Raw genomic sequence first — 25,353 nt, 5'->3', positions numbered from 1 at the left:
ACCCACGTCCTGCTACCATTCATCTCACCTCCGCCACCATCGCTTCAATCGTACTGCGAGTCTGCCGCTGCAAGGCACGCGTTCTTCCGCTATTCCCACCCTTGTACAGGGCCGCCTCCACTGCTTCCGCACGGTCGACTCGGTCTGCGCCAAACCTTGCTGCAGTCCCACGATCTGTTTTCTATCGCCTGCAAGTTAAGCACGCGCCGATCGTGGACAACATGTCATCTTCCGGCGACGATACTCCTCTTGTGCGAGGGAACGATCAAGGTGAGTTCGTCTACGATAGTACTTTTTGCACGCGCTACGGCTATCTCATTCTCACGCGCCGATCGCCCTTGTTGAATTCCGCTCTTTTCACCACCCAACCTCACCACTTTCACTCCACCTCCTCGACTGTGTTCGTTTTACCCTCGTCCGACGTATTTTTCACGCTTTGAATAAAAGACTGGAGAAGGCTAACATATTTGTCTTACAGTAAAGTCATCGGAGCGCATCACCGACGAGGAAGACAAGAGGATGAATGCGGAAGCACCTTCAAATGGACATGTCGAACCCGGCATCTCTATTCGCATGGGACCCATCGATGACAGTAAGATGGATGTCGATGCGCCGGAGACGAATGGCAACGTCAACGGAAAGCGCAAGGCGCGCACCAGCGCAGCGAACGGCAAATCATACAAGGACGCAAGCAATTCGGAAGACGATGACAAGCCTCTGGTGCGTCTCTTTGTGCGAAGTGTACGTACATTTTGTTAAGCTAACTATTCAGCAGAGCAAGCGGCGGCGGACATCACAGCAGGTGAAGCCAGTCAAAGACGATTCCGATTCGGAACTCAGCGACGTGCCTCTCAAGGCTAGGGTACTTCCGAAGGCGAGCGCGGAGCAAATTGGAGAGTCGGCAGACTCTGACGTGCCTCTAGCCACGAAGCTCACCAAGAAAAAAGAGTCGATTGAGAAAGCTGCTGCAAAGGAGGCAAAGGCCATGCGTAACAAGGAAAAGGCACCCCCAAAGCGCAAACAAAAAGCAGAAAGCGACAGCGAGGACGACGTCCCTCTTGCAAAGAAAAAGGCCCCAGCAAAGAAGACGAATGGCGTCAAGAAAGAGGAGTCTGACTCAGATGCGCCACTCGCCAAGAAGTCCGCTTCAAAGACTACCAAGGCAAAGGCTGCCGCCGCGGCACCAGCGAAGGGCAAAGGCAAGGTGAAGAAGGAGACTGAGGAGGATCAGCAGGCTGAAGACGAAGAGGACGAATATCGCTGGTGGGAAGATCCAGGCAAGAGCGACGGCACCAGGAAATGGGAAACACTCGAGCACTCTGGTGTTGTCTTTCCTCCCGAGTACGAGCCACTGCCCAAGCATGTCAAACTGGTCTACGATGGCGTGCCTGTCACTCTGCACAAGGATGCCGAAGAGGTGGCTACTTTCTACGGAAGTATGCTTAACTCGACGCATAACGTCGAAAACCCAACCTTCAACAAGAACTTCTTTGAGGACTTCACTGCCATCCTAGACAAGACGGGACATGGTAAAGACAAGAACGGAAACACTGTCAAGATCAAGAAGTTTGAGAAGTGTGACTTCAAGCCCATCTTCGAATGGTTCGATTCTGAGCGCGCGAAAAAGAAGGCTCTCTCGGCGGCAGAGAAGAAGGCGCTCAAGGCCGAGAGGGAGGCTGCGGAGGCGCCGTACATGTACTGCATGTGGGACGGTCGTAAGCAAAAGGTCGGCAACTTCCGCGTCGAACCGCCGGGCCTGTTCCGTGGTCGTGGTGAGCATCCCAAGACAGGTCGTGTCAAGAAGCGTGTCATGCCCGAGCAAATCACCATCAACATTGGCGAGAAGGCCAAAGTTCCTGAGCCGCCTGCGGGCCATCGTTGGAAGGAGGTCAAACATGACCACGAGGGTACATGGCTCGCCATGTGGCAAGAAAACATCAACGGTGCCTACAAGTATGTCATGCTTGCCGCCAACTCGGATATCAAGGGTCAGAGTGACTTCAAGAAGTTTGAAAAGGCCCGAGAGCTCAAGAAGCACATTGACCGTATTCGCAAGGATTACCGCAAGGACTTGAATTCCAAGATGATGGCCGATCGGCAACGTGCTACTGCCATTTACCTTATCGATCAGTTCGCTCTTCGTGCTGGTAACGAAAAAGGAGAAGATGAGGCGGATACGGTAGGCTGCTGCTCGCTCAAGTTTCAGCACATCACTCTGAGGCCTCCGGAGACGGTCATTTTCGACTTTCTGGGTAAGGACAGTATTCGGTTCTACGACGAAGTCAAGGTGGATCCGCAGGTCTTCAAGAATTTGAAACTGTTCAAGAAGGAGCCCAAGACGACTGGTGATGACATTTTTGATCGCTTGACGACTTCGGCGCTCAACAAGCATCTGACCAGCTACATGCCCGGTCTTACTGCCAAGGTCTTCCGTACCTACAATGCGTCGTATACTATGGCTAGGCTGCTGAAGGAGATGAAGCCTACCGGTACTATCCAGGAGAAGGTGAAGGCGTACAACGATGCGAACCGTGAAGTTGCAATTCTCTGTAACCACAAGCGTACCGTTGCTGCCAACCACGCCAACTCGATTGAGAAGATGACTGAAAAGGTGAGTTTGGTTTGTGCAGTTCGTTGAAGGCCATGCTAACAGGGGTAGATTAATGGACTTCGTTATCAAGTGTGGAGAACCAAGATGATGATGATTGACGTTGACCCCAAGATCAAGAAGAAGAAGGGAGCCGAGTTTTTCGAACGGCCCGAGGATCTCGACATGGAGTGGGTCAAGGCGCATCAGGATGCCGAGGTCGAGGAACTGCGCCAGAAGATCATCAAGAAGTTCGAAAAGGACAACGAGAAGCTCAAGGCCGAAGGAGAGAAGGAGATGAAGCCCAAGGAGCTGGAGGAGCGTCTTGAAAAGGCGGATGAGCTTGCGGCAAAGTACAAGAAGGAGAACAAGACGGGCAAGGTTGAGGCCGAGGGCAAGGGTCCGACGATTGAGAAGCTCGAGGGCAACATCGACAAGCTCCACCAGCGCATTGAGAACATGAAGATCCAGATGGAAGACAAGGAGGGCAACAAGGAGGTTGCCCTGGGCACGTCGAAGATTGTAAGTGGCCTGGTTGGACGGGTATCTAGGAAGCGATTGCTGACAGGGTGCAGAACTACATTGACCCACGTCTTACTGTGGTGTTTTCCAAGAAGTTTGATGTGCCGATTGAGCGCTTCTTCTCCAAGACGTTGCGTGAAAAGTTTGACTGGGCCATCAAGTCCGTGGACGAGAACTGGGAGTTTTAAGGGAAAACATGCAAGAGGCGTTTTTTTGATTCGTCTATGTGCATTTTTGTTGGGGGGAAGGGGTGGGCAGCATGAGGGGGGTTATATACATAACATATAGCATGAATGGGGGGTTGATGGGACAAGGGGTGAAGTGTGAAGGGTACACACAAAAAAAAAGCATGGCATCTCTCTTGTGTAGGTCGAGTATGCAGGCAGGGCGGGCAGGCAGGCAGGGTTTCAGCAGGCATGGTTTGCGAGTTTATTTTATCATATGATTTAGGCGACTAGTTATCTTGCATGGCTACGAAAAGGAAATATTGACAGCAGCAAGCTAAGTAGGGTATAGTAATATGCTTTGAGCAGAGATGATGTGCTTTGTGTAATGGAAGGCGTGCATTATGCAAGTGCGGGTCGATCATAACGGGCTGCAGCTTCCGTGCATGAACAGCCGTTCTTGCTTGTCGACACCGACGATGCTGCCCAGGCATGAAACAGTGGCATCTGGCGGGGGGACCTGGAAAGTGTGCGTTGGATGGAAATGGGACGATTGCAGGGCGTAGCCTTTTTTTTTTGTGCAAGAGTGAATAGAGAGTACAATGCTTACATATATATATGTCTATAGTATACACATGTACACGTAAGTACCTACCTGTATATGTGCAAACTAGCCGACGGGCTTGGGGATGGCGTCACCAGCCGTTGGCGGTGGCTCCCCAACCCAATGCATGGGCTCATGCAATCTTGCAGTGTGACTGGTACCTGGGCGGGCCAGAGTCATGAAGGCTGGATTGGGATCAAGAGGCGCCGCCGCAATGGCCCCACCAAGAGTGGCCGTGGGTTGTGGCGGACGTGGGCGGGTGTGTGTGTGCTTGGTTGTCTCTGAGCATTGCGTGCATGTGTGCAGGCTCCGCGGAGGCAAGCCTGGTGTTGACCATGCAAGCACGTTCCGACGTTGAACTATAGGGACGCGCCCCAGACGCCCGAGAGCAAAGGCGAAGAGATGCATAACATAGCGGCTCCACAGTCATTTGCTTTTTTTGCAGCCCTGACTGGTGCGAACGGTTGCTTGCCCAGCCTGACATCTGGAGAAAGTGGCCATTGCAAGGCTTGTCGGGTCTACTTACTGGGTGCTGCCAGTAGGTTTCTTCTTGCAAGGGCCGGCCTGGTAGAAGCCCAACGACTCCAGCATTTCAGCAACGGAACCTGCCCCTGAGACGCCTCCCCACTTTGGGCTGTCATGAGACCCAAGGCTTGTTGCTAGACGTGTGCTTCAGCACTGCGGGAGCGCGCCGACACGCCCTTCACCGCCCGCCTGACTGCTGTTCATCTCCCGCCGCAACCGCCTCTGCTTGCACACTCCCACCCCTCAAGAGCCAAGGGCAAACGTCATCCTGTCAAGGCGCCGTGATGTGACGTGACCTACCTAGTACTACTCTTGAACCATTCCCCCAGCCCCAGATGTCTCTCGGCCAACACAGGTGCCGTTGCAAAACCACAGCATCAATGAACCATGGCCAGGCTAATCTCGGTCCGCTGACGGGGCCAGTACCAGTCGTTCGTGTGTGTGTGTGTGTATGTCTGTGTGTATATGTGTGTGCTTTGGTTTGGCCGGGCGACGAGTGCCCGACTACGGCGTGAGATCGGGGGAAGGGAGGGAGCAGGCGGGGAGAGAACCATGTCCCTTTTTTTCGATACGAAGAGACTCCTGGACGGCTTCTGGTACCAAGAGAATTGCTGCTCCCCATTGTCGGCCTGACTGCCTCGTGCTGCAGGTCAATGAGTCGGCTAGATTGGGCCAGGGTTATATGACATCGTCGTGCCGCGATACCCTACACTTTTGAGCCTCTGTCTCTTGGTGGGAAGCCACTCACTAGTCTTCTCGTCCCAAACCCACGCCCGCCATTGCGAAGACTGCACCGCACCGCACCGCACAGCCCAAGCCCACGCCGGCCCGCTGCCTACGCATACGAGAGCAACCAAAGGCCTCGCCCGTGCCTACACACACGCCACCCTTCTCCCTTTGTCAGCCCGTCTCGTGCAACCACACGTCTGGGGTCTGAGCGTTGAGCATTGAGCGCGACCCGCAACCCCCGAATTTGACATTACAAGACACCATCCGCCCACTGCGTCGCCCCAAATTCTCCTAGCGATCTCGTTGCGCACTCAGTCTGCGTAGATCGAACCCTGACGCGACGCACACCATGGCCTCAGACAAGCCTGCGGTCCTCATAATAGGCGGACTCGGTAACGCTGCCCTCGCTGCCACGCCCACGGCCAGAGATAAGACGCGAGAGGACTAACAAACCCGTTCCAGGTTATACCGGACGACACCTATGCAAGTACATCTACGACAACAACCTCGCTTCCGAATTACGCATCGTCGACAAACATCTGCCAGAGTTGGCGTGGCTGGCCCCAGAGTTCAAGGACGCCTGCTCGAGGGAGCGCTTCATCCAGGCGGACGCGGCACAAGAACGTGCGTATCCCTTGCTCACCACCTACACAACTATCCATGACACAGACATACGCACAATCCTCACCCCCCTTCAAAACATGCTGGCCACAAGGCAATTCGAGACTGACACTTGTCCCTCCAGGATCCCTACCCCGAATATTCGATCGTGAGGGTGGTGGTGAGTTCGACTATGTATTCAACTGCGGTGGCGAGACACGCTTCTCTCAGGAGGAAAAAGTTTATGAACTCCGCTCCTATGGCCTCTCCATGAACATTGGCCGCGAGGCTGCAAAGCGCAAAGTAAAATGCTTCGTTGAGCTGAGTACCGGCATGGTCTACAAGCCAGAGAACATACCCCACAAGGAGACTGACAAGACGAAACCCTGGTCAAATCTGGCAAAGTGGAAGCTCAAGGGCGAGGAGGACCTGGCCAAGATTGAGGGCTTGAACCTTATGATTATGCGCATGGCTCACGTCTATGGCCCCTACACGAGCAAGTTTTTCAGCACGGCGCTGTGCATGGCGAGAGTATACCAGAGCATGGGCAAGGAGATGCGCTTCCTCTGGAAGGAAGACATGAAGACAAACTTGGTGCATATTGAGGACGCCACAAGGGCTCTGTGGCATGGTGCGCAGTGGTATGTCAAGGGACCGACCGCCCGCCGACCGCCACCCATTTTCAACATTGTGGACCATGGAAATACGTGTACGTTTCACTCCTTGGTGCTTGTGTTCTACCTTGGTCTCCATTACTCACAATACTTGTAGCACAAAAACACACGGCCGAGTTCATGGGCGAGATTTTCAACATCAAGACTGGCTTCCACGGCACCCTCATCTCCGCCTTTGCACGACTAAACCTCGACCATGTCGTCGACGAGGTCAACGAAGAAACACTAGACCCCTGGGCAGAGCTGCAGTCAAAGGCTGGGATCAGCCAATCTACACCGCTGACGCCTTACATGGAAAAGGAGCTGCTTAAAGACGCGGATCTGTGCATGGATGGTAGCCTGTTCGAGAAAGAAACCGGGTTCAAGTAAGCTACCCCACCCCCCACCTTGGCGTAGCTGCCAAATGAGTAGTAACCCAACAACATACTAACACCACACCAGATACAATGTGGAGAAGTGCACGAGGGAGAAGGTCGAGGAGGTCATTGAGAGCTACAAGAGAATGGGCTGGTGGCCGTAGCTTGGCTGCTACCTATTCCCGCGCCCGCTCCCTTTACCATATCACATTCCAACGATACCCTTTCTCTTACCACAACCTTTACTGGCCTTGTCGTAGTCTGCTTCTTCTTCTACTACTACTACTACTATTTTTTATTGTTTACCCGCTCTCTCTCTCTCTCTCTCTCTCCCGCGACCTAAACCCACTCAAAATACATACCCCCCCCCTTTTCTCTGCTATAATACCCCCAATCTACAAGGCATCAATCGATTGGTCAACATGTATCGCTCTTCCCCCTCCCCTTGCACTTGACTTGTACAACCTCGTCATACCTTGAAATAAGGGGGTACAGAGAACAAGAAAGAGAGGGGTTTTGTCGTTTGGGCATGGCAACAGCAGACTTGGCATGGCTTGGAGTTGCTCATTTCTGGTGCGGGTACGGTGAACTGGTCTCCCCCCTTCCCGCTCTTGGCAGCTTGTGGTCATATTATCCTCCCCCCCCCTCCTCCTCCTCCTCTTCTTCTTCTCGGAACCTGTTGGCTATTATCTGATATGGATGTGAATAATGCCTGGCTTGTGCATGTGTTTGGATCGCGTGGGAATTGCCTATCATTGTGTGGTAATGTTTTAGTGGTAATGGGGTAGTAGTCAAGTCAGTCAATCAAACGTTCAGGTTACAAGAAGACTAGCAAAGCCCCACCCAGAGGAACTTTGACCAAGATTCAATCAACCCCATCGCTCATCTCCGAAAAAGACACACAAACAATCAAAAGTGGGCATAGGCATTCAAGACGCAATCAGATTTATTGGGCCATTTCCCCAGCCTAGGGTGCTCTACATTGAATGAGTCCGACTATTGCACATATTGGTCTAACATTTGATATACTTGGCTGCTCGATGCGCTAGGTCGCTTATGCCTTTTGCGAGACAATCCCTACATATTATCATTAGCATGTGACACAAGAATCTATACTTTTGGTTCAAAACGCACTCTCAACGTCAGTGACGCTCTGGTCAAGAATCTGCTTGAGAGTCTTGGGGTTCTCGAGCTCCTTCTCAATCTTGGCAATGATGGACTCGGCAAGCTCGCGCTGCTGCCTCTGCTTGACCTGGCCCTCGTAGCGGACCCACGAGTCGAGGACAGACTTGGCCTCGGCGGCGATGGCAGTCTTCTGCTCGAGCTCGAAAGCCTGGGCCTCGAGCTGGGCGGTCTCCTGTGAAAATGGTCAGTCTGATACCCCTCCATCTCCCAAACGGAACCAGCGCACCTTAGAAACCTCGAAGAGGGTCTTGGTGACCTCAATGACGCTGCTGAGGTCCTGAACGCTCTCAATGCGCTGCTTGACGGCTGCGGTGTGGTCCTGGCGAGCAGAGTTCAAGATACCCGAGATCTTGTCCAACTGCTGCTGCGCATAGTCGCCCCACGCAGGTCCGGCGTACTTGGCAACGGCCCAGAAGATGGTGAGCAGAGAGAGAGCGACAATGGACTCCTCGTTGACGACGTAGAGCTCGTTGCTGATGGCGGCGACCGAGAGACCGGCTCCGGCAGAGAGCACGGCAGCCTTGGTGAGGGGGCTGTTGCCGGGAACGGGTATCGAGTCGAGGAGGGTCTGGGCCTTCTTCTTGGGGTCCTCCTGGGGCAGGTTGGAGTTGTAGCGGGCCTGCATGCCCATCGAGGGCAGGGCGCGGAGAGGAAGCGATGGGCGGAGACGGGCGGCGCCTGTTGTGCGTGAGCAATGGGGTCAATGGCATCGCATCTTCATCGGAACGCTGCTACTCACCGACCGCGCTCCTTGCAAGACGTGAGGCCATGGCTGTCTGATGAGGGGGTGCAGTTGGGGGTGCTGGTCGTCGTCGAGAGCTAGCTTTTCGTGATGTTGCGTACCAAACCTGAGCCAAGCACCGACGCCGATGCGCTAACCGAACTTCGCCCGGCCGGGGCCTGACTTTTTGGCATCGACAACTTTTTTGCGCCTGCACGTCATTCCACACCACGCGAAGCAGCGAGCTTCAGACGAAGATGGCGGGTACAAAATCTGCGACAATGTCTGGGGTCAAGAGAAAAAGGGACCCAAGCAAGCTAGAGCGCAGCGAATCCAAGTCGAAGAGCCGGCGCAAGTCCTCCAGCGAAGACGGCGACGACCTACAATCCGAAATCGTACAGCTCGAAGCCCAGATTCTCGAGTCGCGAAAGCACTACAACAACATTGCCACTCTTTTGCAGCGAGCCAAGCAGTCAGACGCCGAGAATGAGGGCCCAATACTGGCAGCTGTTGCACTATGCCGAGTCTTCTCGCGGTTGCTCGTCACGGGCGACATGGTGAAGAGCAAGGGTATGAGCGAGGCAGAGGGTGTTATTGTATCATGGCTCAAGGAGCGCTACCGGGAGCTCTGTAATATGCTTCTAGACGACTTCCTCCGCAGCGAGCACCCTCCAAAGCAGTCGGTAGCCTTGACACTGCTGATGCGATTGGTCAAGGAGGAGGCAAAGTCGCAGAAAGATTACAAGGTCAAGAACGGCCCTTTGCCTCGTCTTGTCGAAGTTCTACTACACCTCCCCTTAGACGACTTAAACCGCGAGGAGTTTGCGGAGAAGTACCTCAAGCAGTTTGATGATATTCGATATCAGACATTCCAAACTATCAAGTGAGTGCATACATGCCTGAACGTGAAGACCACGTATTAACATACTCAGAAAAACACTTGACGAAGACCTGGACATTACCACCCAGCAACTCGTAGCGGCAAACAGCATGTCCCTACTCTCCACCCTCGACCAAGTCCCCAAATCCAAAGCCGAGATTCAGAATTTTTACGTCGAGGTACAAGGAAAGAGCCCAATTCCATCTCTTCAGGCATACAAGGAGAAGGCCCAAGCAGCGTGGTTGGCGACGATGCGCACAGGGCTCTCAAAGGAGCAGCGAAAAACTATCTTGACCACCTTCTCCTACCAGATTGCGCCTTGGTTCCAGCAGCCTGAAATCTTGTCAGACTTTTTGACCGACTCGTACAACGTGGGCGGTGCAACATCGCTACTTGCACTGTCAGGAATCTACTACCTTATCTCAGAGAAGAACCTTGACTACCCATCCTTTTATTACAAACTCTACTCGCTTCTTGATGACGGTCTCCTACACTCGAAGCACCGATCACGCTTCTTCCGCCTCCTCGACACCTTCATGTCCTCGTCGCACTTGCCCGCTACTCTGGTCGCAAGCTTCATCAAGCGTCTGTCGCGCTTGGCGCTCCACGGACCGCCAGCGGGTATTGTGGTTGTAATACCCTGGGTGTACAACATGTTCAAACGCCATCCTGCGTGTACATTTATGATGCACCGCGAGATTCGGGATCCGGAACTCAAGGAGGAGGTGGAAGCAGAGGGCATGGATGACCCGTTTGATATGGATGAAGCGGACCCTTTTCTGACCAATGCTATTGAGAGCAGCGTGTGGGAGTTGGTAGCTCTGCAATCGCATTACCACCCCAATGTTGCTACACTCGCCAAGATTATCTCTGAGCAATTTACAAAACGATCATACAACCTAGAGGACTTTTTGGATCATTCCTACACTGCAGTAAGTCTTATGGTTTTGTCTTTTGTGATATGCTCGATACTGACAGCCCTTGTAGCTCCTCGACGTTGAACTAGACCGCGATCTCAAGAAGGAGCCAGAAGTCGAATTCGAGATACCAAAGCGCATTTTGACGGCAGACGAGGGGCTAAACCCCTTGGGTCAGCTTCTTACACATGTCATTGAGGCGAGGTGATGGACAGGCTAGACAGGTTAGTTTAGCAGGAGAAGAATGATACCCTCTGTTTGCCAGGACATTGTTTCTTTGCGTGAAATGTCTTTTGAATGATTGGATGTTGTTTATTGCTTGTCTCTCTTCTTCTTCTTCTTCTTCTTCTTCTTCTTCTGCCTATAAATGACATACAGAGAACACAGTAATACCAGACAGTTATTCAACCCCTGCAGTGCAGGTATTGCTTGTTGGGTACATGCTAGTTGCCAGTCATGACCACAGGATAGTGGCTACCGTAGCCGCACATGCTGTGGCGTCAAGGTACCAAGATAGCCAGGGCCAGACTCATCAGAGCGCCTCGGCAATTGCGACTAATGTTCTGTAGCGGCTTGTTGAGAAGGGAATGGCGCATCTAGGTGTACATAGAGTTTTTTGCGCATAAATGTTTCACGCCCCCAAGATGTGTTTGAAACGTGGATGTGAGTAAAAAACGCTAAAGGACCATGCTAGTACAGTGGCGAAAAATGGGGGGGGGGAGAAAGAAACAAGACAAGATACAGATGTGCTTTTTTGCTCCAATGTTCAACGCGAATGTCCCATAAGCATACAGTACGGAAGGCTTTTATCACAACATACCCATTGATGCAAACGATAATCCCCAACCTTACTATAAATTTCTAATCTCATCCCCTTGGCAATAAGTCGAGAAGGTTTATTCCCAGCGCCCTACGATTTTCGTTGAGCTGCCCATTTCCTTTCCTCCCTCCCCCCTTCCCCCCTTTTCCCTTTCCACCAACCCAAGAGAGAAAAAAAAGCAAAAATTCATATCCAAATATGTATAAAGGGAAAAGAAAAAGAAAAAGGAAAAAACACCAAGAGAGAGAGGTCCGAGAGCCAGGCACAAAATGCAAATCAAGGTTACATATGCATACCTACTTTAACCCGCTGGTTCACGTCAAAGCAAAAGCTAGTGTGTGCATTGGGGCGTCGGGGCTTCCGCATACGGGCATTAGCGCCAAAGGTAGGACTAAGAACCAAGGGGCTGTGCTTTGCTTATTTTCCCCCCCGCTATGGTTCGGGGCTACCCGCTGCGTGTCTCACTTGGATCCAAGGTAAGGGGGGGAAAAGGGAGTAAGCGATTACGAGGAGATGGGGGTTCGGGTGGGTATTGTTGGGTGATGGAGTTTGGCAGTCTGTGGTTTTGGCCGAATACCGTTGGGAGTTGGTTGGGGTCATGGCTGATTTTGGGTGCGGGAAGAGGGCAAAGGGAGCCAAGGCTGCGGATGTTGCCCCCCTCCCCTTCGTGCAGATCACGTGAGTTTAGATCTTCAGGTACACACATCCACTAGCGATAAGGATTGGTACCGCATAACGCCTTGCATGTGTAGAATCCGTCAACCTCCAAGCTACGAGAATGAAGACGGTTTTGGTGATATCTGTTGAAAGGGGCGATGCTTGGCTGGGACCATGGTGTTTGTTCCACCCTGAAGCCCTTTGCCACGTACTCTGAGCAAACATCACAATGCAGTGGAAGACAATGTCATCACCATCACAAAAGCACATTCAAATATTGTAGATCAGGTACAACCTTTCGGCAGCCCTTGACATGTTGTATTGGTGATTAACCAGTTATAAACATGAACTGAACAATGTGTTCGGTATCCCTTTGGGACATATTGCATTAAGTCGGATTCGTAATGCCAATCCTGAACCTCCCCCCAAGTGGAAGCCCTGTCGTCTCAATAATTAAACCCAATCATGGCAATAATGCTCTCCAAAAAAGACTTGTTACTCCGTGATTGGCCTCTAAACAAAACAATTGCTGATGTACGATGAAAGCAAAAAGGTCGCGCAGACATCCACAACCAAGGCTGAGACAGCTACCGACAATGCATGACAAAGTCGCGGTTGTGATCGCAAAGGCTTGATGCCTTGCGGCCACGACTGTTGTCAGATTGTTTGCAGTTGCGTCAGTGTTTGTGGAAGCAGTGTGATGGTCGTCTCATGATGCGTTTAAGCGAAGACGGCAGCACCGATGGCAAGGACAAGGCCACCGAAGGAGACCATGTTGCCGGCGGCGGCACCGCTAGCCTGGGGAACGCTGGCGGAGGAGGTAGGGCTGCTGGAGGCACCGGTAGAACCAGCGGGGGAAGATCCGCTGGCGCTAGCACTGGGACCGCTTGACTGAGCACCGCTGCCAGAGGGAGCGGGGACAGTGGAGTTGGAGCCACCAGGAGGAATGACAATGGGGGTGGTGCCAGGGGTGCCAGGAGCGACGGGGGTGGCAGTGGGAGATGGGAGAGGGACGGGGCCAGTGCCTTTTGGTAGTCAGCAGGCTGTACGTGAATGGAGTATTTGTAGGGGCGCAAACTTACCGACAGGGACCTCAGAGGGAGAGGGGACCTGGGGAACGCCAGAGGGAGAGGGGACAGCCGAGGGGACGCCAGAAGGCACAACCGAAGGAACGCCCGAGGGGACGGCAGAGGTGGCAGAGACGGCAGGGGGAGTGGCAGGAGGAGCCTGGATCTGACCGTCGGAAATCTGGCTGATTGGGAGGACGTCGTACTGAGGAGCAGCGGCGACGGCACCGGCCAAGAAAGCGACGGAGATGGTGGAGAAACGCATGTTGATTATGAGTTAGTGGTGGGTGGTTGTATTAAATGTGTAGAGTAGAGGCTGTAACGGAGATAGCGACTGGATGATCGACTCGACGGATCTGGATGCGATGGAAGGCAATTGATGATGATGATGCTGGAGTGGATGGAGAGTAAGAAAGGAGAGGGTGTGGGAGGCACAAAGGCACATCTATTTATTTGCTCGAGGCGTGGGTTGCGCCTGCCTGGGCTGGGTGTCGCAATGGACGGCCCACCGCAGACGGGGGCCGTGCGCCTGCCTTTGGTGACAGCAGGAGCGAGGGAAGGCGGGGCCCGTGTGTTTGGCCGGCACGCCACGCCCGCCCCAACAGTGGATGAGAGGAGGGCCCGGGCGCACAGACGCGGGCCCAAGGCTCGATTGGCAGATGGACAAGCATTGTTCCAAGAATTGAAGCTGCTTTGTTCCTTGGACCGTTGGGCAAGCCTAGTCGGCGGCTGGGTCGTGGCTGGAGTCGCGCCGAATGCCTTCTTTTTTGCCTGCCTTCCCCCCGTCTGCCATTGGACGCCAACACTCTGCGACAACGCAGGTGCTGGGAAACCACCCAACGGCGGCCCAGCATTCTCCCACCCATTCCCAGCCTCTCTGCACCTCTGCCAGGCACCACATCATCAATGAGAAACACCATGAGGAGACCGAGTAAAAAAAAAAAGAGGCGTCGGACGAGGCCCGTCGTCGCCAGTGCCACGCAACACCTCTCTCCACTATCGCCTCGCTTGGTGCTGCTTATCGCGCCGCCAGCAAAACGCCCTCCCGCCCGCCGAGCAGCGGTGCCACTAACACCATGCAGCAAGGCACGCTGCACGCAGACCCAGTGTCCCAGGGGCAGTGCCGCTATTTTTTTTCTCCTCGCTCGATGATCGTTGCCCTGGCTGCGCACCGCCTCGCTATAACACAGGGTTGGTGGTGGAGCAGCCTTGTGTTTGCATGACTGTTGCTGCAATCCCGCCTGGCTGTGTTTCGCGTCCTCCGTCATTCGTTTTGCTAACTTTAGCAACGCTGCCACGCCCGTCAATGGCCCATCACCAGCTACCACTTGGTTTTTTGCCCTCGGGACTCGTCATGGGCCCGTGACATGCGACGCGTGTCCCCTTGCGCTGCACACCACGCTCACCAGCCTCACCGCGAGACATCGTTTTGTTTCCCCTGGCTCAATAATCGCCTTCGCTCCGACGCCCTCTGCTTGTCTATCCCATGCCGATCCCCAACAATGCACTACCACCCAAATCATACCTTGCCCGTCCTCCTGCCCTCCCCCCTTGGCCTGCTGCAAGCCGCGCATATCACGCCCATTAATTCCTCAGGCGCGCAATCTATCGAAACAAAATATCTTGCAATTTGTACCTACATTGGGGCAAAGCGGCTAAAATCCAAGCTACCTCCCCCGGCCGTCACACCACGTCTCCGGACTTGCAGGCGGTCAACCCCATACCGCTAATCTCGCTTCGCAGCACATCGCCTGCTTGCGATAACGAGGTGATTGTGACGTCGTCTGCCTCTTCTCCGATTCTCGACGAAATTGCACAATGCTTGGCTTTTTTCTTTCTCCCCTAGATCCCTGCTTCCCGTCTCCATCTAGACCACGCGTTGATTGCGCGGCGAGCGATAGCACGTTGAATCATAAAGACGGTGGTCAATATCAAAAAGACTATCCCTTATTTCCTGGACTTCTGTCTCCCTTAAGGCGAACCCAATGAAACACAAACACAAAAAGAAAGAATTGTGTCCAGACCCTTTGCACGACCCTCACTATGCTTTCCAGAGCAAACTTTATGCCCCTTGCGCCTGTACCACAGTTCCTACCCGCCTTTCACCATAACCCGCGCGCAGGAAACAAAACAAAAAAACTTTAATTTCCCTCATGTCTCCTAACCAAAAAAAATTGCTCTAGAATCCATTGGAATATTCCCGTCTCTCCCACAGAATCCCGTCTTACGAAATCAAGACTGCCACTAGCATTTCTCGTATTGCGGCTCCTTCCCTTCGCTCGCGCCAGCACCAACGCGCCCGTGCCCTCGGATCGCACACGATAGCGATAAAGAGAGAGGAGATGGAAAGCAAAGGCACCTAGACGCCCTTTTACCCCCCCTTGCCCACCGCCCACATCCTTGGCCTGCACCTCGACTCAAACCGTCACTGCGCAACGCACGTCCGAGCCACACAATAATGCGCAGATCGTGGAGAAGGAGCAAGACCGCGAGTCGCGGGGAGGGAGAGACAATAGAAAAAAATCGTCAAAGTCACCACTGGTAATTGCCGCAATTCATGCCTCTTCTTCACCGCTCACTCAAAGGACCGAGAGAGGGCGAAGATTTTTTTTGTTTGGTGCTCGCCCGTTGCAAGCGGGCAGGTGCAGACGCAGGTGCCCCATGGCTTTCCTGCCCTGCTGCTCAGACTGGGTAAGTAGAGTAGGTAGTGCAACCAACCCAACCCTTGCGCGCCCGTTTTTTTGCCCTATCACTTTATATGTATATATATACCTGTGTTTGCGGTACCCGTCCGCTGGTGCCTATCCTACCTACCTGCCTGCCGCGGTATCATGCATGCTGCATCCGCTCCTAAATGCATAAAAATGCACAAGCTAAGCTAAGCTATTTTACTTATGTTTTTTTTCTTTGGAGCGCACGTGGAGAAGTCCCGGATTCAGACAATCGCCATTGTTGTTGTTGTTTTTCTTTCTACGGTACTAACCACCTGTACCTCCCTCCCCCCCTCATTACCTTACCCCAAAAGCGCATTGATCTCGTCATTACCTTTTCCAAATGGCTAAAATGACCATGACCATGACCATGACCCAAGTTCGTTGGACCCTTGGGGGGGTTTTTTTCTTACCAATGCATTACACATGGATGTTTTATGTATCCTGCAACACTATCGATTCAACGTCTTCTCCTACCAAACCATGCAACCGGCACGCCTCGTCATCATCACAGTGTCTCTCATATGGGATGGATAGCATGTCCATTAACTTTCTTGCTTGTTGAATCTACCAATCCGTCTCATCTGCGCTCTAGCGCCAATGCCCAATTCCCAAACGCCGCTGTAATGCTCGAGGGGAAAGAAGAAATAAACCCGCTAATACCACTTATAACTACACTTTTTCCCCCAACCCAAACATAGCCCTATATATTCACTGGCCTATGTTTTTCTCATTGCTGGATCTTCTTTTCGTTCGTAATCTCATCTCCAGAGGAGTTCTCAGACACGGCCTTGGGCGCCATCATGGGCTCGGGTCCAGTAGGAGTACCAGGTGTTGTCCGCTTGAAGTAGTTATGCACATCAGCATGGTCGTCCTCGTCTGCCTCGACATTTTCCCATCCGTTCTTCTCCGAGAACTTGTGCTGCTGGCGCTCTACCCAGTCCGCGCGCATCTCGTCAATCTTCTGCTCGTAGTCCAGCTTGGCATCGTATCCCTTGTGCTGTCCACGGAAACGCTCCCACCATGAAAGGTGCTTCCAGTGGATGGCAATACCGTGGTACTCGTGCTCTCGGCCAGCTCGAATGTATGCCCATCGACGCTCTTGCTCCTTGAGATCCAGGCCGGTCGTGTCGGGAAGGAAGAGCAGAGTGAGAAGTGCACCAACAAGACCGAACCAGGGGACAAAGTAGAACTTGGTCTGGATGTCAATGTAATTGTAGAGAATGGCGGCGAGAAGTGCACCGAGCTTGCCCCATGCCGCACTGAATCCGTGAGCAGTAGCGCGAACTGGTGTGGGGAAAACCTCGGCAGCCACAAGGAAAGTGACACTGTTGGGTCCAAATTGGTTGAAGAAGGAAGACAGGAAGTACATAGCCTGGAAGCCGTGAATGTTCTCAATCGAAGTGAAGTATTTCAGGGCAAATCCGGGAACCATGAAGAGGACAAAGTCGGCCATGAAACCGACAATCATCATCCACTTGCGGCCGTAGAGCTTGTTGTCAATGAGAACAGAGGCGAGATAATATCCGCACAGCGATACGCCGACGTTGATAAGGTTGTATAGCCAATCAGTCATAACCGACTTGTTGCCAGGTGTGAGGATGCTGATAAACTCGTTCTGGAAAAGCTTGTTGCCATAGAAGAAGACATCGTTGGCGAACCAAGCACCGGCAGTAGCCAGGAGACGGGGGCCAAAGTAGGTGAAGGTGAGCTTCAACGACTGGACATCGTATCCAGTGACATTGGATTTCTTCTTAGAAAGCATCAATTGCTTCGAAGCCGACTTCATCTTGTAGTAACGGAAGTAGACAAGCCACAGCGTTCCAACGGCAGGAATGGCGAACGAGACGCGGTAAGTCCATTGGGCCAAAGTCTTGGAGTAAGGCGGCGATGATCCACCGTGGAAGATGAGGAGCAGGATAATGAGAATGACCTGGTTGAAGAACTGACCCCAACCCTGCATCAAAAAGGCACTGGTGACTTTTCGTCCGCGGTGAAGACGGTCGTCTTTTGTCGAAACCTTTCCAGAGCCGACGGCATTCTCCATACCGGCTGTTGCAGTCATGGGGTATTCACCTCCAACACCAATGCCATAGAAGAAGAGAGCCCATACGTAGCAGATGACCCAGCCGTTCTGAGTAACACCCCAGGCAGCAGTAAGCATCAGAAGACCAACGAACATGATGGTGGCATCCTGAATGAGACCAAATCGACGGCCAAGCCAGTCACCAACGATACCAACGAGAATCTGACCGACAATGATACCGCAAATCTCGAGGTAGTCGACAGCCTGTGTCCATGTCTTGTCGCAGATTTCGTGGGTGCCCCAGCAGTCGGGGAAAGCAGCCTTAAGTAGAGGGCGAACGTTGCCAATGGAGAAGAGGACATAACTGGTAGAATAGTCAGAATATGTCGCTGGATGATGTAATATTGTGCATGGATGACTTACCCTTCCAAACCAAGACCGGCACCAGGGATCACGCAAGTGCGGAAGTAATGGCCAATTGGAGCAAGAGGGTCGTTCTTGAACATGTTCCAGAAGTAGCTGGCTTCGGCCTTTGCTTCCTGTGCATCGACTTGTCCAACGAACCTGACCCGTTGGCCAATGGGCAAGTCGGCCCAGTAGGTTCCTTCGGCAGTGTAGAGATCCTCAGGGTGAAGCAGGGCGTGGAAAACACTAGCCTCGTTCTCGCTCATGTCTTTTCGGATGTCGATGTCTTGGGTGGCTTGATGTTCACCCGTCATGTTGGGTCCGTGAGGGGCAGCGACGCCATAGTCCCTGAGGGATTCTGCCGTGGAGGCCATGGTAGCAATGGAGCAACGAGTTAATGGGAGAAACTCGTTGTTGGCTGCTTTTTGTGGTGATCAGAAATAATGCAGTCTAAAAGCACAGGCCGTGGTCGTTGCCTTTATACGATGGGATGGCGATTCAACCCACGGATCGTCCTTGAAAGATTGGCAAATTTTGCTGGATCCCACTCGACTAGTTCCACGAAGCAGTTGAGACACTACCACGTTGCGGAGAACAGCCTCTGAGTGGTGGGTAGGGATCTGCAAAGACTGGCCCTGGTTGTAGTAGTAATACCGGACGTCCCGATACTGGGACGACTAGTAGCTATATTCCCGAACGGCGGCGTCGGCAGATTACTGGCGTGTTGACGTTGCCGGTGATGGCGCGCTATCCAATACTGACGATTGGCGTTGCAGCCAGATAGCTAGTTTGAGTAGCTATTGGACGTTTTGAAAAAGATTCTCCAGGGCGTGGACGGGGCGGAGACAAGAGGGCAGGAGCGCGCAATATGTGCGCGAACGCGATAAAACAAAGCTGCACATAGCTACAGGAGCTCCAAGTAGAGCTTATAAAGGGTCCAGTAGGCGAAGAAAATTCTTAATGTTAATGCTGTCGCTTCCAATGAAGGCTAGTCGAAGGCGAGAATGCTACCATTCCGCAGACCCACCAGGTCCGGAAGGACCTCACGCGACAGTCAATCCCAGTCCTTTTTCCGCAGACAGACAGCTGTCATTGGGCCATCGAGCAAAGCAAAATATGGAGCGAATGCACGCCCGCAGCCGTGTGCCCCATTTCTCAATATCCACGTCCTAGGAGGACCCTGTATGTCGTGCTCATCCCCAGATCTAAATGCTACCGCAGTGTTCGCGCATTTGGGACCGACGACTGATGACGTCGAGCGACAAGCCTCCGGAGTGGCTGTTGACAAGCACACCAAGCAAATAATCGAAGGCATGGCATTGCCCACCCTGCCAGACGTCTTACGCCGCTGACGCGGTCTTGTCATGTCGTTGTGCTGGGCAGTCGAGGCAGCGGAGATGTTCTGAGGAATGGGAGATGCACAAGAGCCAATCACAGGCGCCATGCAGAGCGCGTGTTGAGTTCAATGGCTGTGGGGAAGTCCGAGGCTCTTCGCCAAGCAGAGTCCGTGCAGCGCTGCTTAGTGCTCCTACCACACTTCGTATCCACCCTTGTCCTCGCACCTACGCCTACTCCAGCATCTTGGGGCCGCCGCTGTCGTCGCAGCCATCAACTTCAGTAACGGTGCAGAGTGACATCGTCCCGCCTGCTTCCGGCGTCTTGGTGCCAAGCCAACGAGTCCTCCTCCATACACACATACACACTTACTACGTAGTATGTATATTCAAACGGGCCTCTGCCAGATCGTACTGTAGTACGACATCTGCTTCTCTGGTATCAGAGTGAGGACATTTCCTCTTGCCACAATCCTGAATGGATTCTCACAGGGTCTCGACAATTGGCCACTGTTCCACTGTTCCACTGGACCCATGGACGGCGTTTGAATTCCATCCCCTTGGACTATTGCACCTTGTATTCGGGTCACGGTAACTACGGGCGGTACATGGATTGTGTCCGCCGCCCCATGAAAAACGGTCCAGCCACTGTGGAGCAATTGTATCCTGAGCGGGTCCTGACATGCCACTCCAGCTCTCTCGCGACAGTCACGATTCATTTCCCACTTCGAAACGAGGTCTATAATATTGCATTTTTGATACTGACTGATACTAAGGGTACATCTAGACTAAGGCGGCCTTCAAAGCCGCGTCAAATCCAGTTGTTGAGTATTAATAATTTGCTTATTCATGTTCCTGACATGCTGCTGATGGAAACGTCATGAAGATGACCAAGGCAGTGAGAGTTATGCGTCAAGACGGAAACATCCATCCGAGAAGGCAAAAAAAAAAACAAGGCCGAACGCTATGCAAAACCTCAAATGGAACAGAAAGTTATTTCGACACGAGAAAACAGGAGAGAAAATTGCAGGCTTTGCGGGGCTTAGTTGAGCCAGTTCTGCCATTGGCAACGACAACCACCAGTGCCACCATCAATGGACCCGCTGGCATTCCCTTGCCCCTGGGTGCCCTTGACCAGAGTGCCCCCAAATGCTCGATCTTCAAACTGGAATGACTTTTTGGACTCTTCGTTCTTGATCGTGCCGTCATCCTCCATTTCATAGCAGTAGAGGTTTTTCTTGGCAGGATCTCCACCGTGGCGATCAATGGTGACAGTGACTGGATACGGGAAGGTGCCTGGTCTCTTAAATGCATCTGTACTCCCAGAAGCAGACTTTTGTAACAATGGCTTGCTTTCTTTGCTGCGAGTCCATATCTGTACCAAAAACCGCGTCTGTGAGTATGTGCATCTTAGCTTAGCAGCATCCTTGGAACTCCCTCCATCCGTGTCTGCCGGGTTTCCACCACGATTGGTGCCGTTGATCTGCTTCAGGAAGATTGATCGATCAAAGTAGTTGTAGAACCCGTAATGCTCGTCTTCTTTGCCTCGATTGTACAGTCGCAGGGGCTGTGCAGAAAGCGAGGGAAGCAGGTTTGCAGGCGCTGCAGTCCCGTCAGAAGCCAACATTGGCGGAGGTATCACGGCAGTGATGTTTGTAGGGTCGTTTGCATTGGCACGCTTCGCCAGTTTCGATGCATTGGTCGACGGGTCGCTCATGGTGATGAACAAGCCAGTCTCTTCGCCTTCAAAAGGAGCCGAGTTACCATCTGTCGTCTTCCCCAAGAAGTTCATATCGTCGGTTGATGGAGGTGTAGGGGATGGTGAGGGCGCAGCGCGAGCGTGAAGCAGTGACCGGACCAAAGCGCCGGCTGAGACTGGGTTTGAGGCCCTTTTGGCACGTCGAGACTGCGGCAGCTCTGCAGCACTGCCGTTCTCAAACGTGATTTCAATCTTAAAGTTGGGCTGGTCCGGTTTGTTTGGCGCAACAGATTGCTGGAGTTCCTTTGGCAGCGCACAGCTCCACAGTGTGGTAGGTGCGACACAACCACTCTCCTCCTCTACCACTTCAGGTTGCGCAATAGTTAGCAGGCCGGTAGGTACAGGAGGGTAATCTGGTAGGTTAAGCCATTGGTTGCCGCCGTCTGGCTTCGGTTCGGTCGCGATGGGCTTATTGTCATCGCTTTTCCTCGTCAACACCACGGCAAGTGGAATAATGATTGCCAACAAGATGAAGAATATCAAACAACAGCAGCATCCCCAGAAACACACTCCTCTCTTCTTTTTCTTCTCTTGAACTCCGTCTTGAGGATTTTGGTTTTGCTTCTTTCCGAATGGCCACATGCTTGTCATATCGCACACTTTTCGATGTTTCTTCCGTCCCTTGAGATCTGGAGAAGATGCTCGGGAACCAGAACGACTGCCGTTGTCATAGCTCCAATGTGAGCCTTTTTGAGCCGCCTTTGGAGGTGGGGCGAACACTGGCAGGCTCTGTGAGGAACTGTTGGCGTTTGTGGCAGAAGAGGTTGCAATCATGACTTGTGGTGCTGCTATTGATGTGTGCATCTGCTGTACAGGCGGTGGATAGTTTGCCCTTACTGGCTGGCTCTCCACCGGCGGCCGCCTATCTTGCAATTCAATGTTGACATTAATGTGGCGTGGCTCCTCAACCTGACGAGGCATCAAGACAGTTCCGATGGCTGCTGTACCTAGCACCGGTGAGGCAGACATTGCAGATAGAGGAGAGGTGATAGCGCGGTGAGAATCTGGAGGTGTTTGATAGTTCACTGCCTTTTCAGGATCAGACTTCACTGAGACGTTGGCTGCTGAAGCTGCCGGCGCGTTGGTTTGCGAAGGGGGTGACGTGGGGGTTTCTACTTTACCCATGCCATACCGGATGGGTACAGTCGGGACGTCTGGCGTACTATCCCCATTGCGTCCAGCATCTAGCCATATTGACGATTTAGGCGTTGCAACAAATGGTGTTGTGATGACGGTCCACCACCCTTGCGATCTTCGAAGAGTAGGTACCATTGATGTGTCAATGGCCAACGAGTTTTCGGCAGCTCTGGCACTTAGTGGTGTTTCGTCCTCCTCAAAGACGGTGCTGGTGGACATGACGCGATCTTTTCGTTTGGAATCGTCATCTTCTTCGAACGCAGTTCCAGCGGAATCCAATGTGTCGTTTCTAGCGTGGCCAGATGAGCCGTGCATGTCATTGTTGGAAACTTGCCCTGGACGTTGAGCCATTCCAGCAGGAAGAGCAGGGACTGGTGGGACGTTGGACCTGTCGAAAGCTGTTTGATAGCGAGAATAGATGCTGGGTGTATAGTCCGACTCTGTGAAGGGTGTGTCGGGTGACCAGGCCGACTTCACTTCCGCAGGGGTAATGATGATACTTGGTGTGACCAGAGTAGTGTCGCTCCCAGCACGAGGCCGATTTGCTTGTAGGGAGCTAAAGTCGGATATACTGTCAGTAGGAACTGAGATTCCTATCGGAATTCGTCTGTCCCAAGGTGAAATTTCTTGCCAGGACTTGGTGCTAGGAGTCATGGACGTAGCAGTGTCGATTTCGTTCCGATCTATGCTCCGCCTCTTCCGATCCATGTGTTCTGGTTGCGGTGTACCCTTGGTGATTCCAAGGCCTTTGTGTCTGGTTGAATTCCTGTTCAGGCCAAACCACGGTGACTTGCGGATAGAGCCACTGCCTCTCTCCGATTCTTGTGGAAACACCTGGTGTGGTTCCGAACCTCTGTGCCTGGTAAAACTTGTGTCGACAGTGATGCCCGGCTTGCTGGGTCGACCCAGTAGCTCTCTCCGTCGAGATCTGTGTCGTGAAGCACGCCCTGAAAAGGACCGTGAGCTGCGCTTTGTGATGGTCCGCTGTGCTCTAGCATTAGACTCCATGTCCCAGCTCTGTTGCTCAGGTGTTGCGTTTCCATCAAACCCATCATGGAAATGTACTAATATCTGTTCCTCTCCATCTGCTCGGTTTAGGTATGAGTCGTCTGTGTATTGCTCGCTTTCAAACGGGCGCCTAGTATTATCGGTTGATCGAGGTAGGGGTCTTAGTGGCGGCTGGCCATATGAAGTCATGTTGGAGTCGTGTGTCGGTATCCTGAATCGATGTGGAAAGCCAGATCTCAAAGAGATAGTAGGAGTGAATGGTTGTCAACGAATGCTTTTTCAAACGGGAACTGGGATGATTAATGACGTTGGTATTGTCACTGCTATTGTCTGGCGACAGCGACTGCAGAACAACGAAAACGAATGAAATCACACCAAGCGGCGACAGGCGATGAAAAGAAAGCGGCAAAGAGGCAATGGAGAAAGTGAAAGCACGCAGAAAAAGGAGATGCGTGAGGCTGTCATACAGACACGCGACCCCAGATCTTTTGGCCGACTTTAACGGACCTGGCAAACCACTGCCATGGCTTAATATGTATAGCTCTTCTGCTTGGATGTCCCTTCTGGCCTATGATGTGGCAGAGGCGCCCGCCACGTCTCCCTGAGTCAAAGCTCGTCGGTGGGAGTAGGCATTGTCCACAGGCACCGGGTGAAGGTGATTGGAGCCATCAGGTGGAGCTGCTTCATAACGAGCGCCATGTTTGCGGGCTTGAGGCTCCGTAGCCGCCCTGGATTCGCTGGGGTGGAAATGTACAACTCTATGCGAGATCTGAGACGCTCCAGATGTGTAGCTTCGACGTCGTGTCCAGCAAAATATGGACAAGAGCCAGTCAGACGACAGGACATGGTAATGGAAGCGCCAGGCCAGCCATGACAGCGCCCAACGGTTGGTGAGGAAGGCGCCGCCAAGAGACGCTAGTTTACAGTGCTGTCCGGGGCCCGTCTGGATGCGCCCGACCGGGAAGGTTTTTGGTGGGCAAGGTTTGCTCGCTACAAAGTCTCCATGGAGCCTGGCATGCTTTTTTCTCAACAGCATGCTACTCGCAGCATACGCAAACGGCAACATATTGCGTGCTGGATCCGGATCGGGTGTCCGCTCGCTGGGTTCTGCCTGGCAGGACTTGGTGAAGCCACCTGTTCACGAGCCGCTTACATACCTAAGTAGTTAGTATACATATGAATGTCCTCCTATCGGACGGACATGGCAGTTCGTCCCTGTGGCGCACCATGCCCATGCCCCCACGAGGCAAGTAGTGGTGCACGCGGTAAATATTTTCCGAGTCACGTGCCGGCATCAACAAGGCGTCTGGCATTCGGAATGCCCTGTCAAAGTGCAGACAGCAGTTGTGCAACGCGCTATGAGCCGGTGGGAACCGTAAAGCTCACTCCCTGGGACCGAAAAAAACGTCCTGCGGCTCATGACGGCCCATGTCGCAATGTCCGTATGCCGATTGACCGTCCCCTGCAACCATGCAAATCTGTAACTATGTACCGACATACTAACGTATAATTATCGCTGTGCCGCACCAAACGGTACGACTGGACTATCAGGTCCCCTGCTTCTTTTCTTCACCCTCTGCACACCGCCGCCCAGCCCATCGGTTTCTCGTCCATCCCCCGAGTGTCGCTGTGGGACAGCGTAGAGCGGTAGACAGCAACCTGCGCAATGCGAAGTGGGGAGGTCTAGCCTAATTAGCGGCCCTCCTTTCACGTATACGCCAAGCGGCGAACTCGACAGCAATTTGGTTATCGCGAGAATCTCCTTTCCCACCGTCGCCCAATCTTCTCCCTTGGAGTCAGATACCTCCTGTCCCTCTTTTGTTAATTGCGACCGACGACAGCCTCCATTGAACAACTCGTCGCGCTATCGCTTTACTTACGCCTTTTGACCACACCCGCCAGCTGTCCTATAATACCAAAAGACCCACCCCCAAACACCACCTGTGATCCTACCTCACCGGCTCG

The 25,353-nt window shown here is 52.9% G+C and overlaps 9 protein-coding genes across 9 annotated transcripts; 4 read left to right on the top strand and 5 right to left on the bottom strand.

Annotated features, from left to right (window-relative positions):
• Window positions 1-221: 221 nt before the first annotated feature.
• Window positions 222-3,297, top strand: COCVIDRAFT_34862 (hypothetical protein; the record flags this gene model as incomplete). Its single annotated transcript, XM_014704608.1, has 5 exons — window positions 222-270; window positions 479-720; window positions 776-2,611; window positions 2,660-3,109; window positions 3,163-3,297. 5 exons carry the CDS (start codon window positions 222-224, stop codon window positions 3,295-3,297), a joined length of 2,712 nt encoding a protein of 903 aa, XP_014560094.1.
• A 646-nt stretch (window positions 3,298-3,943) lies between these two features.
• Window positions 3,944-5,024, bottom strand: COCVIDRAFT_13170 (hypothetical protein; the record flags this gene model as incomplete). The annotated part of the gene is made up of 3 exons (XM_014704510.1): window positions 3,944-4,295; window positions 4,404-4,536; window positions 4,703-5,024. 3 exons carry the CDS (start codon window positions 5,022-5,024, stop codon window positions 3,944-3,946), a joined length of 807 nt encoding a protein of 268 aa, XP_014559996.1.
• Window positions 5,025-5,480: 456 nt separating this feature from the next.
• Window positions 5,481-6,925, top strand: COCVIDRAFT_34861 (hypothetical protein; the record flags this gene model as incomplete). The annotated part of the gene is made up of 5 exons (XM_014704607.1): window positions 5,481-5,523; window positions 5,594-5,755; window positions 5,877-6,440; window positions 6,503-6,770; window positions 6,847-6,925. The coding sequence occupies 5 exons, from the start codon at window positions 5,481-5,483 to the stop codon at window positions 6,923-6,925; spliced, it is 1,116 nt and encodes a 371-aa protein (XP_014560093.1).
• Window positions 6,926-7,815: 890 nt separating this feature from the next.
• COCVIDRAFT_34860 (hypothetical protein) lies at window positions 7,816-8,716 on the bottom strand (the record flags this gene model as incomplete). The annotated part of the gene is made up of 4 exons (XM_014704606.1): window positions 7,816-7,838; window positions 7,896-8,118; window positions 8,173-8,624; window positions 8,686-8,716. The coding sequence occupies 4 exons, from the start codon at window positions 8,714-8,716 to the stop codon at window positions 7,816-7,818; spliced, it is 729 nt and encodes a 242-aa protein (XP_014560092.1).
• Window positions 8,717-8,924: 208 nt separating this feature from the next.
• On the top strand, window positions 8,925-10,672 carry COCVIDRAFT_90185 (hypothetical protein; the record flags this gene model as incomplete). The annotated part of the gene is made up of 3 exons (XM_014704605.1): window positions 8,925-9,550; window positions 9,600-10,479; window positions 10,535-10,672. The coding sequence occupies 3 exons, from the start codon at window positions 8,925-8,927 to the stop codon at window positions 10,670-10,672; spliced, it is 1,644 nt and encodes a 547-aa protein (XP_014560091.1).
• Window positions 10,673-12,661: 1,989 nt separating this feature from the next.
• Window positions 12,662-13,273, bottom strand: COCVIDRAFT_23764 (hypothetical protein; the record flags this gene model as incomplete). Its single annotated transcript, XM_014704532.1, has 2 exons — window positions 12,662-12,966; window positions 13,024-13,273. The coding sequence occupies 2 exons, from the start codon at window positions 13,271-13,273 to the stop codon at window positions 12,662-12,664; spliced, it is 555 nt and encodes a 184-aa protein (XP_014560018.1).
• A 231-nt stretch (window positions 13,274-13,504) lies between these two features.
• On the top strand, window positions 13,505-13,918 carry COCVIDRAFT_13165 (hypothetical protein; the record flags this gene model as incomplete). Its single annotated transcript, XM_014704509.1, has 1 exon — window positions 13,505-13,918. The coding sequence occupies one exon, from the start codon at window positions 13,505-13,507 to the stop codon at window positions 13,916-13,918; it is 414 nt and encodes a 137-aa protein (XP_014559995.1).
• Window positions 13,919-16,449: 2,531 nt separating this feature from the next.
• On the bottom strand, window positions 16,450-18,524 carry COCVIDRAFT_13164 (hypothetical protein; the record flags this gene model as incomplete). Its single annotated transcript, XM_014704508.1, has 2 exons — window positions 16,450-18,109; window positions 18,169-18,524. The coding sequence occupies 2 exons, from the start codon at window positions 18,522-18,524 to the stop codon at window positions 16,450-16,452; spliced, it is 2,016 nt and encodes a 671-aa protein (XP_014559994.1).
• A 2,002-nt stretch (window positions 18,525-20,526) lies between these two features.
• COCVIDRAFT_34856 (hypothetical protein) lies at window positions 20,527-24,087 on the bottom strand (the record flags this gene model as incomplete). The annotated part of the gene is made up of 3 exons (XM_014704604.1): window positions 20,527-23,465; window positions 23,905-23,906; window positions 24,035-24,087. 3 exons carry the CDS (start codon window positions 24,085-24,087, stop codon window positions 20,527-20,529), a joined length of 2,994 nt encoding a protein of 997 aa, XP_014560090.1.
• Between the last annotated feature and the right edge of the window lie 1,266 nt (window positions 24,088-25,353).

This window comes from Bipolaris victoriae (assembly GCF_000527765.1).
Source record: "Bipolaris victoriae FI3 unplaced genomic scaffold scaffold_14, whole genome shotgun sequence".
Lineage (NCBI taxonomy): Eukaryota > Fungi > Ascomycota > Dothideomycetes > Pleosporales > Pleosporaceae > Bipolaris > Bipolaris victoriae.
Note: the sequence above shows the minus strand (reverse complement) of the source record. Positions and strands in the feature narration are given on the sequence as shown.